The 12,921-nt window shown below is 39.1% G+C and overlaps 1 protein-coding gene across 2 annotated transcripts in view; it reads right to left on the reverse strand.

The window, feature by feature from the left end:
* The window catches only part of efna2a (ephrin-A2a), an 86,736-nt gene that overhangs the window by 3,099 nt on the left and 70,716 nt on the right, over positions 1-12,921 (reverse strand). Inside the window, exons 3-4 of one of the 2 annotated variants that reach the window (XM_077539129.1) lie at positions 8,294-8,586; positions 1,733-1,798 (exon numbers count right to left, since the gene is read on the reverse strand). In XM_077539129.1, coding sequence (XP_077395255.1) covers positions 1,733-1,798; positions 8,294-8,586 — 359 coding nt within the window. Of the gene's footprint in view, positions 1-1,731; positions 1,799-8,293; positions 8,587-12,921 lie in introns of both variants that reach the window. The other variant, XM_077539130.1, reaches the window with a different exon arrangement.

Genomic DNA, 12,921 nt, shown 5'->3' on the forward strand with positions numbered 1-12,921 from the left:
TGACAGTTCAACAGTGCTAATCAGGTCAATACATGATCCAAACTTTTCTGCTCAGTCCCGGCAGCTGGCTGTGCCGTTCACCTTTCGCCAGTCCCGCATTCTAACATTTGAAATATGCCGACAGACAAGCTCAGGTTCTTAGATACAGAAGAAGGAAGTAGTTCTGGTTCCGGCATAATAATGAAAAGACACCATGGCCCCCCCAAAAATGGTGCGGTGACTGTACTTAAAACAAACAAACAAACAAACAAACAAACAAACAAACAAACGGGTCAGCGGGATGGCACCTGTCAGTACACATTTTTGTGTTCTACACTAAAACAAGATGTTCTATAAATTCCTTAAATCATCCCTTTGAAAAGACTGTCTACCAAACAGTTGTGCTGGAATCCATGCTAAAGTCATCAGTGGTTCTTTATGTTTTCTCCTGACTGGTCAAGCAGGTAGTTAGAGGGCAATGTACTCTTTACCATTTAATGTACCGTACATTGAACAGCTAACCGTTAGCAGATCAGCTGTTTGCCAATCGTGCCAAACCTTTCTCTGCATCATCTTGAGAAGTTTATCACCCTGCTTACTCAGGCCTCGCCTGCCTGTCGGACCTCGACTGGAAACTTTTCTATTATGCTGCCGTTAGCTGTCAAGTTGGCCGGGCTATTAGCCGACGGCTAATGCTCGCTAACGTAGCGGCTTTGAAGGCATCTTAGGGCGTCTCACAAAGCACGAAGAAATGGCGATAGGTGCTAATAGATGCTATCATCCAATAGTTTGAGTATCGCTCGGTGAGAACATGGAAAGCCAGTGGGGGGAAAATCCGCATGGCAACCCTTTGCCTTCAACTGGAGAGGCAAAGCAGAGCAAGAGACGACAGAGGTGGGAGGAGGCGACAGCAGCGAAGCTCTGCGGGGGGTTTAACCAACCTAATTACAGTTTAATCACAGAGACTCGCCGAATCTGGAGCAGGGAGCTGACACTCGCACACGCTTGTAAATGCACCGTGTCAGTACTTCACACGGGAGAAGGGTCGCAATGATGGACAGATTTCACTCCAGAATGAAAGCAGCGGAATTGATGTTGTTTCAGTAATTTGGGAAGAAGGGGTAACCATCCAAAGCCTGGAAAGCTGGCGCACGTCCCCACGCACATTCCTCCACCCTGACATCTTCAAAGCGTGTCACTATCAAGGGAGACGAGTTACCAGGCAGGTTCGATGCTGCATGTCGAAGCTCGCCTTCAAATCTGCCTGACTGCTAGACTTTCAGAATAAGAGTTGCATAACCAGCTTCCTGCCATCTGACCTACATTCACCGCAGCACTCCGTCGTGTTCTTTTCCCCCCACCGCTCAGACGAGAATCATAGACAACACTGGAGAAGCATGTGGGATGTGTGAGGCTTTCGACAATCAATTATAGTCAGATTGAGATTTTGCTTACTATTATATTTGCATTGACAATTTAATTACCCAGCGTGGTCCTCATAGTACTGAATTTTGGGGTTTCAGTCTCAATTCTGGCCTTCGTGTGCTGATGACAATTTTTATTTTCTTTGACCCATTTTCTCCGATCCGAACACTCGATAGCCCCCATCTGTAGTAAATCGTTGTCTGGCTTCTCCGCAAATCAGAGCGTAGACTTTAGGCCGTGCCATTCAATCAGACCTCTTACGCCCCTTTAATTTCACACTGATTGCCAATCTGGACTTTTGTGTGTGAGTGTGTGTATGACGACTTACCAGGAGGTCTGACATACACCTTCAGCTTTAGGCACGCTCGACCCACGTGGTTTGGATGAGGAGACGCTGCAAAGAGACGGAAAGTAGTGAAGAGACATCCGAATCCTCAATATGATCAACAATTTTGACACCATGTTCTGCACAAAAGACGTAAGAGACCTCGAGGTGGTCCAAAATGGCTACTTCAAAGCAAAATGGCCGACTTCCTGTTCACTTTTTGTGAGTGAGGTCTGTCTGGCAATTCTCTAAATAATCATCACATTTTCACACCATGACCATTGACTGAGCAAGTGCAAGCCGTGGATTTTGCCTAACATGGCTGCTTCGAACTAAAATGGCTGACTTCCTGTTTAATTTTGGGAGTGGATTCTTTTCATGAATGTTGGCGCAATTTCATGTCATTTGCTGAAACTGGTGTCAGGAACGACAAAATGGCTTTCTGTTTATTTTTGGGGAGATTTTTTTTTTTTTTTTTTTTAAACGACATTATTGTGAACAATCAATTCCCAGCACAAATGACTGATAGCATAAACAAGCTCCATGGTTCCACCATTTGACACACCGCCTCATTAATTAAGTTCGACCATACATGAAGAGTAAATCAGCACTCAGTCATTTGTCTTCATTGGATGCTCGCAAAGTCATTAGAGAAGACTTTAACGATGACGCTCATGAAGATTAAACACACCGAGGCATTAACATGAATTGCGCTCTATCACCGCCATCCACCTGAAGTGACACCGCTGGAGAATAAAGACGGAAAAATCAGCGCAGATCAGAGCTTAAGCGCCGAGCACTCGGCGGCGCCGAAGCGGCTGAATGCCTCCAAAATGAGTGGAAACGTCGAGAAGTAACAGCGAGTCAGACTTCAAAGGCTAAACGAAATTGAATCGCCGTCATTAGTCCCACCTGACTCGATGCAAAATGTGTTGTCGACAGCGCTTTGTACAAAAAAGTTTTAAGGGCAAAATCACATTAGGGAGGGGGACGATACGGAGCAGATGGAAGGAACGCAGACTAGTCTGCATCCCTCCTATACCCTAAAAAAAAAAAAAAAAGACAAACTGATATGTTGCTGTTCAAATTGTTGTTCTGTTCAGTTATCTCTTAATGCACATTACTATAATTAAAAAACACGGCGTTACGTTCCAGACCAGCCGTGCAAAGAGTGAAACTCGCAATAGTACTCTATTTAAATACTCCCTCTGCATCTTTTTTTACAGCATTTACAACACTAAATTTTTTTCAAGGTCTTTAAGCACACTTTTAAAATAATATAAACATAATATTTAAATGTAATATATTGAGAGAGAACAAGAGCAATGGATAAGGCAAAAATATTCTACAGTCTTCCTTCTTCATAAATTCCTGTTTTTTCAAACTAACAAACAAAAATGAATCTACCGCTCTCGCTTTCTGTAGGCGTAAGAAGCAGGATTTAAGAGTTGACTTTCAAAATCTTTGGCAAGCAAACTGAGCTGAAATACATCCGGTTTTCGTTCTTGGTTTTAAATGTACACGGTAACTAAATATTGTGCCGAATGCAAGCGTAGAACTGCCAATGTGGAGTAAAGACTGGGCTATGTCATTCGAACGTCTTGGTAAAGTTGTTTGAACGTACTGCAAAGTAGTTCCAACGTATTGATAAAGTCTTTCGAACGTAATGGACAAATGTAGAGTAAATGCTAAAAACATAAAAAAAATAAAATAAATAAATAAATAAAAATCCCATAATGCTATGTGGTATCGCCCATGCACAATTTTTTCCGACAACCACTTCACAGGTGGACAGCACGAAGCTCACCAACAGCGAAAATTAAGCAAGTAAATAAACATTGTTTATCTAAAATACTGTTTAAGGTTTAAGTAAGTAATCATTTGGTTTGAAATTTCTTAATTTTCAATGTGAGTGACTTTTGTCCTGTCCACATGTGAAGTGGCTGTGGTGCACAATTGTGCAAGGCCAAGTCACTATACTCCATGGAATTATGGGAATTAAAAAAAAATAAAATTAGCATTTAGCATGATTTAACAATAAGTTCAAACGACAATTATCAACACGTTCAAACCACTTTGCAGTACATTCAAACGACACAGCCCAGTCAAAACTCTTTACTGCACATTGGCAGTTCCACGCCGTAGTGGTGCCATCTAGTGGCCAAGAGTGTAATTACAACCTAAACTAACGTGAATACTCTGCAAAATGGCACGACTGCAAACACTTAACCGTGATTACTGCCAATTATAATAATAAGTAATTACTAATTGATGTAATAAATAATTATTGTTGATGACTATTCACGATTATCATGACACTACTGGTTATCACCTCACCCCGCTTTCAAATTCTACTTTTGTCTTATCTTGCTCCTGACTTTCCCAGCACATCCACAATGCATGCGACGTGTCCTGAAAGCCCATTGAGAGTCACTCAGCCTCATCAGAGGGCAGCTGGGAGAACAGAGGTGGGGAGGGGCGTGTCTAACCTGTCAACATGTCAGCCACATGACCAACACGCACGCATGCGCGCGCGCACATGCTATCGAGGCACCTGGTCATGAATCACTGGGGAAAAAAAAAAATCAATGTGTTTTTTTTTTCTTTTTTTAATCACAACATACTACACACACTGAAAAATTGCTGCTATAGCACATCAATGCAGACCTGTGTGCGTGCACGTGCGTGTGCGCGCATGTCAGAGAGCAAAGTGCATGTCTGCTTGTCAAGATGATGGACACGGCCTTTCACGCACTCACAATCACTTGACAACTGACTCCCCCGCTACTCCTCCACACACTCCTGCTTTCTTTCTTTCATTCTTTCTTTCTTTCTTTTTTTTTTTGGAATATGCCCGAACCCCTGGGGGATCTGGGTAACACAATACCAAAATCGGCCACTATACAACTCCAGGGGGCCCACAAGACCATTTGGAAACACAAGAGAGTGAGAGAGAGCGTGTGTACGCGTACGTGCGTGTGTACCAGGGAAAAAGTGCAAAGGTGGTTGTTACCTTTGCCAAACTTGGCGTACATTCACATATGTAACAAATAGGACATGGCATTTTCACATTATTAACATTTATTTGAACTTAGTTTGATTATTTGTCTTATTTGTTTAGAATTTTTGAAAAAAGAGAGAAATACTTTGACAATTTACAAAAAAAAAAAAAAAAGTGTATGATTATTGCCATTTATTTTACTTCATGTTTCAGCATTCTTTTGTCGCTTATGTACATGCTACGCTAGACAGCATTCATTCAACTTTCACTTACTTTAATTTCATTTTAATTGATTTTCCAATATGTTTTTTGCTTTCCAGCACTGTTCATTACTTTCATTTATTACAGGTATGTACCAATTTATTTTAACTTACCAGTATTTTATCGAATGATGTGACTTTTTCTACAACAAAATCTAATAAATTGTGAAACAATCTAAAATTGAAATAAATAATGTACCTAGCATTTTCATTGACAATTTTCCATGATGATCAATTATTTTATTTCATTAGGTTGGCACATTTTTAATCAATACATCTGAGCACATTGAATAACAATGTCCATCCATCCATCCATTTTTTTGACCGCTTATTCCTCACAAGGGTCGCGGGGGCTGCTGGCGCCTATCTCAGCTGGCTCTGGGCAGTAGGCGGGGGACACCCTGGACTGGTTGCCAACCAATCGCAGGGCACACAGAGACGAACAACCATCCACACTCACACGCACACCTAGGGACAATTCGGAGCGCCCAATTAACCTGCCATGCATGTCTTTGGAATGTGGGAGGAGACCGGAGTACCCGGAGAAGACCCACGCGGGCACGGGGAGAACATGCAAACTCCACCCAGGAAGGTCCGAGCCTGGACTCGAACCGGAGACCTCAGAACTGGGAAGCGGACGTGCTAACCACTCGACTACCGTGCCGCCTGAATAACAATGTATTTTAATTAATTTTCAGTTGCACGTTTAAAGCGGCACTTTGGAACAATTTGACCAAAAATATCTTTATAATAGGGGCAGCACGGTGGTTAAATGGCGAATTAATTTACATCTGCAGATTTTGTTTTAGATGACATTTTGGTGATTGTTTATGCAATCTATAGTTCCTTGTAAATATCTATGAATTTATTCTTTTACTATGTTTTAAAGTAGGGATGTTCAATACCAATTTTTCAGACTACCGTACATAAAATCTTCTCAGAAAACAATGACAGATAATTAACACAAAAAAAAAGAAAAAAAAAAAGACTGAAGCTGAGTCCTAGTTTCTGATCATAAAGTTGCCACAAGAGGGCGCTGATAGCAGTAGTGGCCTCCGTTGTTGAGTACCGAAACCTTAAAATAAGGCTGGGTATCGACCCGACAGAGATACCTGGTATCGGTACTCGCCCATCAGAAGCTCAGCAGGTGTTTTTCAAGAACCATTTAAGTGCTTCCAAACAAGTGTTGAAATCACTCCATCAAAAAAAAAAAAAAACCTTTTTCAAGCAATTACCGGCGCGTTGCTCGTTTCTCGTAGCATATTTGCAATTGACAGCGTGAATGACAGGGGAGAGTGGGAGGTGGGAGCGGGACCCCCATCTGTGACACTAACACTTCTGTTGTTAAAGCGCATCAAGACAGATAATAAGAAAATGATTACAAAGTGAGTTGACTGAGGAAAAGCAGCCGCAGAAAGAAAGATGGCAGCCGTGTTTACGTCCTGTGAGTGCAGAGTAGCTTGTGTTGATTGCGTATTTACATAATGTTTACAAATGCATGCAGAGAGGCGGTGTGCATAACAAACACGCGCTCGCACGCGCACACACATGCATAAGCATTTTTTTCTAGTGTGAATCTGCCAAAAATGTCTGTGCAAGGGAAAATGTGCGCACCAGGGATGTGCCGCCAGGGGAGGAAGAAGAGTCAATAAGAAACAATCATTAAATCAAATTCTTTTCAATTCGAGTTTACAGTACTTTACAGTATACCGACCTTCACTTTGATTCCAACAATATCTCTGATTATATAATCACAACTGCTGAATTTGCATATTTCCTGTTCAATAATACTTGGCCGAGACTCAAAGTGAGGCAGTGACCAGCCTCGCCTCACCTCAGATTGCGCAATTGGCAAGCTCCCGACTCCGTCTCGCTTCACGTCTCCAACATAATGTTTCGAATGGGGAGTACATATTTTTGACTGGCAAATACTGTTTGTTTACATATACTTGTTGGATAAATCCTAAATACTTCACATCATTAAAAAAATACAAATAAACAATGTTAACATATCGGTATAATGTAGTAAGCTTGCTCTCGCAAGATGAATTCTTGCAGTATTTGTGAGTTCACAAACCCCGGAGAATACATCTTGTACCGCTCCCGTTGATTTCCACCGATCCGAAACACTGGTGGTTTGGACCAATCACAGAGCGACATTGTGTTTGGGGGCGGGATATGCAACTTTGACGAAACCAGGAAGCCGACGCTGGAGCTAACAAACAAACCTAACATGGACGAATGGACGCTGTTTCCGTTTTGCAGTAATGAGCATTAGAATATATATAAGTTTTTTCAGCATTATTCACAAATCTGCTTAGAATTGTGGGGAAACAGCTTGTTTTCATCATGGCACTGGTTGATCTTTTATACTCTGCTGCCATCTGCTGGCCGTTTTTGTTATTACCATTTTTTCCCCACCCGTTCTCTGTAGTTGAGAGGCTGCATCAAAGCCTTCTATATGCTCTTAAAAAAATAAATAAATAAATAAAATAATAATAATTAAAAAAAAATTAAAAAAGTACAAATACATCTTTGGGACTCTTAACTAATTTGCTCCCAAAAAGGTATAAATACATTCTATTTTAAATGTTTTAAGTGTCCAAAAGACATATTTATACATTTTTTACTTTTATTTTTTTTATGCTAGAGCATACAGAAGGCTTTGATGCAGCCTCTCAACTGCAAAGAACGGTTGCAGAAATGGTAATTATTACAACAATGGCCAGCAGGTGGCAGTAGATCAAAGAGATCAACCAGGGCCATGTTGAAAAAAAGCCCAATTACTCAAAATTTGAAATAGATTTGTGAATAATGATGAAACTTAGCTATATTATAATGGTAATTGCTGCAAAATGGAAGCAGATAGAAATATACTTCTTTTTCCTGATGAAAGACGAGACTTTAATATCTCTTTTAGTAGGTTCTATGCTTTTATAGCAATAGAACACAATATTCTGTGGGCCTTGCAAAATCAGTCAAAATCCAGTAAAACAGCCAGGAGTGAACGGGAAATGCTTCTGTGAAAATGGCTGGCAGTGAATGAGATAATACATTTAAAATACAACGTATTTATACGTTTTTGGGAGCAAATGAGTTAATAATTGCCAGTCCAAAATGTTTACTCCACATTGGTGGTTCCACATTTTTGTATGTTTCCACACACTAAACACTACACACACTAGCACGTAGACACCACATAGAGAAACACCCACCAGCAAATACACTCCTCAAACACACAAAAAGTTGATGTCATTGGCAATACAGCACAAAGAAAGACAGTATGTGTAGCAGCATACATACAGATGTAGTAGTACTCGTGTCCGGGCCGGAACTCGAAGCCGAGCGAGAAGGGCGTGAAGAGCTGGAACTTCTCGGAGAACCTGAGCGGTCCGTCGGCGCCGCTGGGCCGGTTGCACTCCCAGCGCTTGAAGCCGCGCAGCCGGTGCTGACAGGAAGTGTAGCCCTCGTGGTTGACCATGAACAGGATGTAGCGCTCCATGCGGCCGTGGTTGGGCGGGCCCTCGTAGTAGGGGCAGTAGATGTCCAGGTAGTCGTTGATGTTCACCGCCACCCGGTATTCCCCGTGCCAGAACCTGCGAGCGCACACACACCGTTGGAGTCTGGTTAAGACTGTTATGACTCAACATTTTTTTTTTTTAACAGTATATTTATGATGTGTATTGTATTGCAGGAAGCAAAAAAAAAAACATCACGTGTTGATTGATTGTATTTATTTTTCATATTTTTCCAGATCAGCTCTTCCAATGATTTATCATCATCTCATTTTTTTGTTGTTGTTGTAATTTTCCATTATTTTACTTAATGTAAATTCTGTGAATTACATTCATAAAAAAAATAAAATAAAAAAATCCTCAAAAATTAATTGGGGGATATACACATGGGTGTATGTTATTCATGGAATTTTATGGTATTTTTTTCCCACATTTTTCCAATATCAAGTTATAGTAATAAGTAATAACACAATTTTCAGTTTACTCCCTGGTAACATGAAAATGATGATTTTAGCATTTTTCAAAATATTTTATTTATATTTAATTTATTAATGCAGCAATAAAATGTACTTAAAATGTTTTATATTATTTGATGATAGTCACATAATATTTATAGTCTAACGGTTTCCATAATTATCATTTATCTAATGATTTAATTTCAATATTGGATGATGTGAAAATTATGCAACTTCAGAATTTTCCATGATTATCAATTGTTTTTATTTTTCAACATTTTTTTTTACTATTTTAATTTATTTTATTTTCAGCATTATCCATTATTATTATTATTATTATTATTATTATTATTATTATTATTATTATTATTTACCATTGTAATTAATTGACTTTTGATTTAATGACTTTTTGTGTTTATTGAAACTATTATAGCCGTGTGGTGCCCTTACTTGGTGGCATCATTAAAAAATAAAAAATAATCCAAAGAAAAAGCCAGACTCATTGTCTTTGTTTTCTGATTATTTTTTAAACCACTTGAGATGTTCCATTGTACTATATTTCCATTAAATCCAATTGTAGAAAATGTATCCAACATTCAAGCAAATTCTTGTGAAACAGAATTTATTTCAGGTGTTTTGTTTTTAGCTTTTTTCCTTGATAACTTATTACACCATTCCAGAGTTCACACTATGAATGCAACCGGCAGCTCCAGGTCACGTCAATAAACACTTTCAAACTAACACACAACAAAAACAAACCAAAAAAAGCTCACAGCAGCCAAACACAGCGGTGGAGGCTTTTGATTAGAAGAAGAAGAAAATCAATGACGATCCCTCGCGGCAAAAGTTTGCACAGTTTAGGTGTAATAAACCGACGCTTCATTGGAGATGATTCGCATTTGGAATGGAAGCAGGTGAGCCGCAGGTGCACATTACGAATGGCGGTCATGTCGTGTAATGTTTTTTTTTGTTTAGAACAACATAAATGGATTAAAAATGGGTGGAAAACATACAATGTGACTGTCAGCGCATCCAGCACAAGTAACGTGACTTCAATGCCTTTTCACACTGCACTTGGTTTTTTTAGTGTGTCCTCTAGGACGACAGCGCCGGGGTGCAAGCTTGCCCATATTTGGAAGTACAATAAGACATTTTTTGGCCCATTTTAAGTAACTTTACTAACATATAATTTGCACATGTAAGAATTAAAACGTTTTTCAAATTTTGGGGACAATTTCAGTGCATCCTGCACATCAAATGAGTTGTATTCATACTACAGCTGTCAAACGATTACATTTTGAAAATCAGATTAATTACATCTAAGGATTTTGATTAATCGCTTAATTTAAAAGGCTTTTTTATCAACCTTTTTTTGCCGGCCAAATTTAAAGAGCACCTTTTATGTGTTAATTCTTTCGACATTCAACGTTTCGAGGACATCGTCAACATTTTTTGATCCACCCCACACACTCATCCTATTTTTCTAATCAGTTAATTAATTGCATAATTTAAAATGGGGGGGAAAAGATGACCCCAATAGTTTGACATGAACACAACCTGTGCCACCTTTAACTAGTGTTGTTCCGATACCGATACTGGTATCGGCAGATGTGCCGATACTGCATTAAAACAGTGGTATCGGTATCGGTGACTACTCACCAGTAACATGCTGATACCATTAATTCCAACACTAATATAGGATTTTAGATGCAATATCTTGTGTCTTGCTCGTGCTCGATGTTCACTGGTATGTGACATGATCACTGCATGCCGATCTAAGATATCCTATTGGCCCTTGAATGCTTTGAACCAATAGCAGGACAGCTTTTTCATGTTGAGGGAAAAAAAACTTTAAGTATCGGTATGGTATCGGTATCGGCCGATACTGCAAAGCTGGGTATCGGTATCGGGTGCCAAAAAACGGTATCGGAACAACACTAGTTTTAACATAACCATCCGCTGTCAACGAAAGGATCATCTGCTGTAAAAATTAATAGTGCGATTAATATGTTAATAAATGATTAATGTGTTAATTTTTTTGTGATTAATTAATTAGTTAACACTTTAACTTTGACAGCACTAATTTATACAGAATATCTCAAGGGGAATCTTTAGCATAAACATTTTTAGTGGTCTTCCTAATATACAATTTGAACATATGTTTGTTAAAATTGATTTAAAAAAAATATCCAATGCATCCTGCACGGGTGAAAAATAACTCACTAACTCCCTCTGATTTGCCTATTTCAACTACTCTTAGTAAGACAATTCTATCATTGTAATTTAAATGGATAAAAAAAAAAATCACTACATCCGGTACAGGTGAAAAATAATCCATTGTTCGTTTTTAAAAGGAATCACAATTATTTACCACCCAAGATCAAGTCCGCAGTCAACCAAACAAGTACATCAGTGAAGGTTCTTCTTAAATAAAGTCACCCTCTTTTTTTTTTTTTTTTTTTTTTTTTTTTTTTTTTTTGTATCCTTGGCAGCCATTGATCGGCCGCAATGGAGACATTTCAGGTCTGGTTTATTGGGCTTTCGGACGAATTATCCTTCGGTGGCGCGCTCTCCCGGAGGGCGAACGGTGGAAGTGAGTTGGATGTGAAATGAGCGCCTTCACGCCTCGCCGGGCCAGTCGTAAAGGGGGAACGCAGCGGCGACGGATCATTTGGAGGCATTGATCCGGGCCGCGGGGAGCTGGGCTCAATCCTCTCGGCTCTCCCAATCAAATGCCATTAAACGCACTTTTGGGGGGGGGGGGTTCTGCGAGGAAGGAGAAAGGGATCGGGACAATAGACGAAGAGAGAGGATGAGGGTGGCGGGATAATGAGATTGTGCTGAATGTGAGAAGGGAGCAGATGGGATAAAAAGGTTGTGAGTGCGAGAAGGGTTGTCGGTTTTCCCTCTCATTCGTTTCAATTTGTGTTGCCTGTTGATTGTCATGTGGGCAAGTGCGCAGTCACTTATTACCCGCTCAGTGCAGTGGATTCTGCTATCAAGACGCTTTAGCATAAAAAATAAAATAAAATAATAACTCGCTTTGCTACAGTAGATTTATCTCATGTGATTGTTAGCTAACAGCCAATCAGAGCCGACACCGTTTTGCATACGGCAATGAATGGCCCATGAATTCAAATCACATCTAAATAGAACAAAAACACAAAAATCTCTAAATGCTTCGTCATGATAAGTGATACTTTATTACTTTGCTTTGTTCCTGCTTGTATTATGAATGCGGTGAGCAAGTTTCTGGATAGGTGTGCATTTTACATCATAAAAAGTGACCATTAACTCATTCAGTGCCATTGATGGCTATACACGTCAAAGTAGGGCTGTGCAATTCATTGAAATTCAATATAATTTCAATTATTACACTCCACAATTACAAAATCAGCATAATCGCAAAGTACAAAGATGATTGAGTTGTTTACATTTATACATTTGCACCTTTTTTTTTAAATTTTAAAACAACTAATTTGATCAATTTTGTTTCATCCAAAAGGAACTTGCATAAATAGTGTTTCAAATAATTTTATTTGTCTTAATATTTTTTTAATGGTTTTTTTTATGTTTAAAAATGTTCTTGTTTTGTACCAAAAAAAATAAAATAAATATTGCCCGACCACACAGTGCATATGCTGCACTTTCACATTTTTACCAAAATAAATAAATATATATTATAAATTCTGTTTGGTCCAAAACTTAATTATAGTGTTTCTATTTTTTTTTATTATTTGGTCCTAATATTTTTAAACGCTTAAACATTTTCTTGTTTCGCGCCAAAACATAAATAACCATTTCAATAATCGTGATTTCAACTATTGCCAAAATAATCCTGATTATTATTTTTCCCCATAATCGAGCAGCCCTACGTCAAAGATCCATTTTTACTGGGCTGGCAGTGAATGAGTTAAAAGCCACCAAAAGGTGACGTTACATAATTGATAACTTGTCACAA

The sequence above is a fragment of the Festucalex cinctus genome, chromosome 12, assembly GCF_051991245.1.
Source record: "Festucalex cinctus isolate MCC-2025b chromosome 12, RoL_Fcin_1.0, whole genome shotgun sequence".
Lineage (NCBI taxonomy): Eukaryota > Metazoa > Chordata > Actinopteri > Syngnathiformes > Syngnathidae > Festucalex > Festucalex cinctus.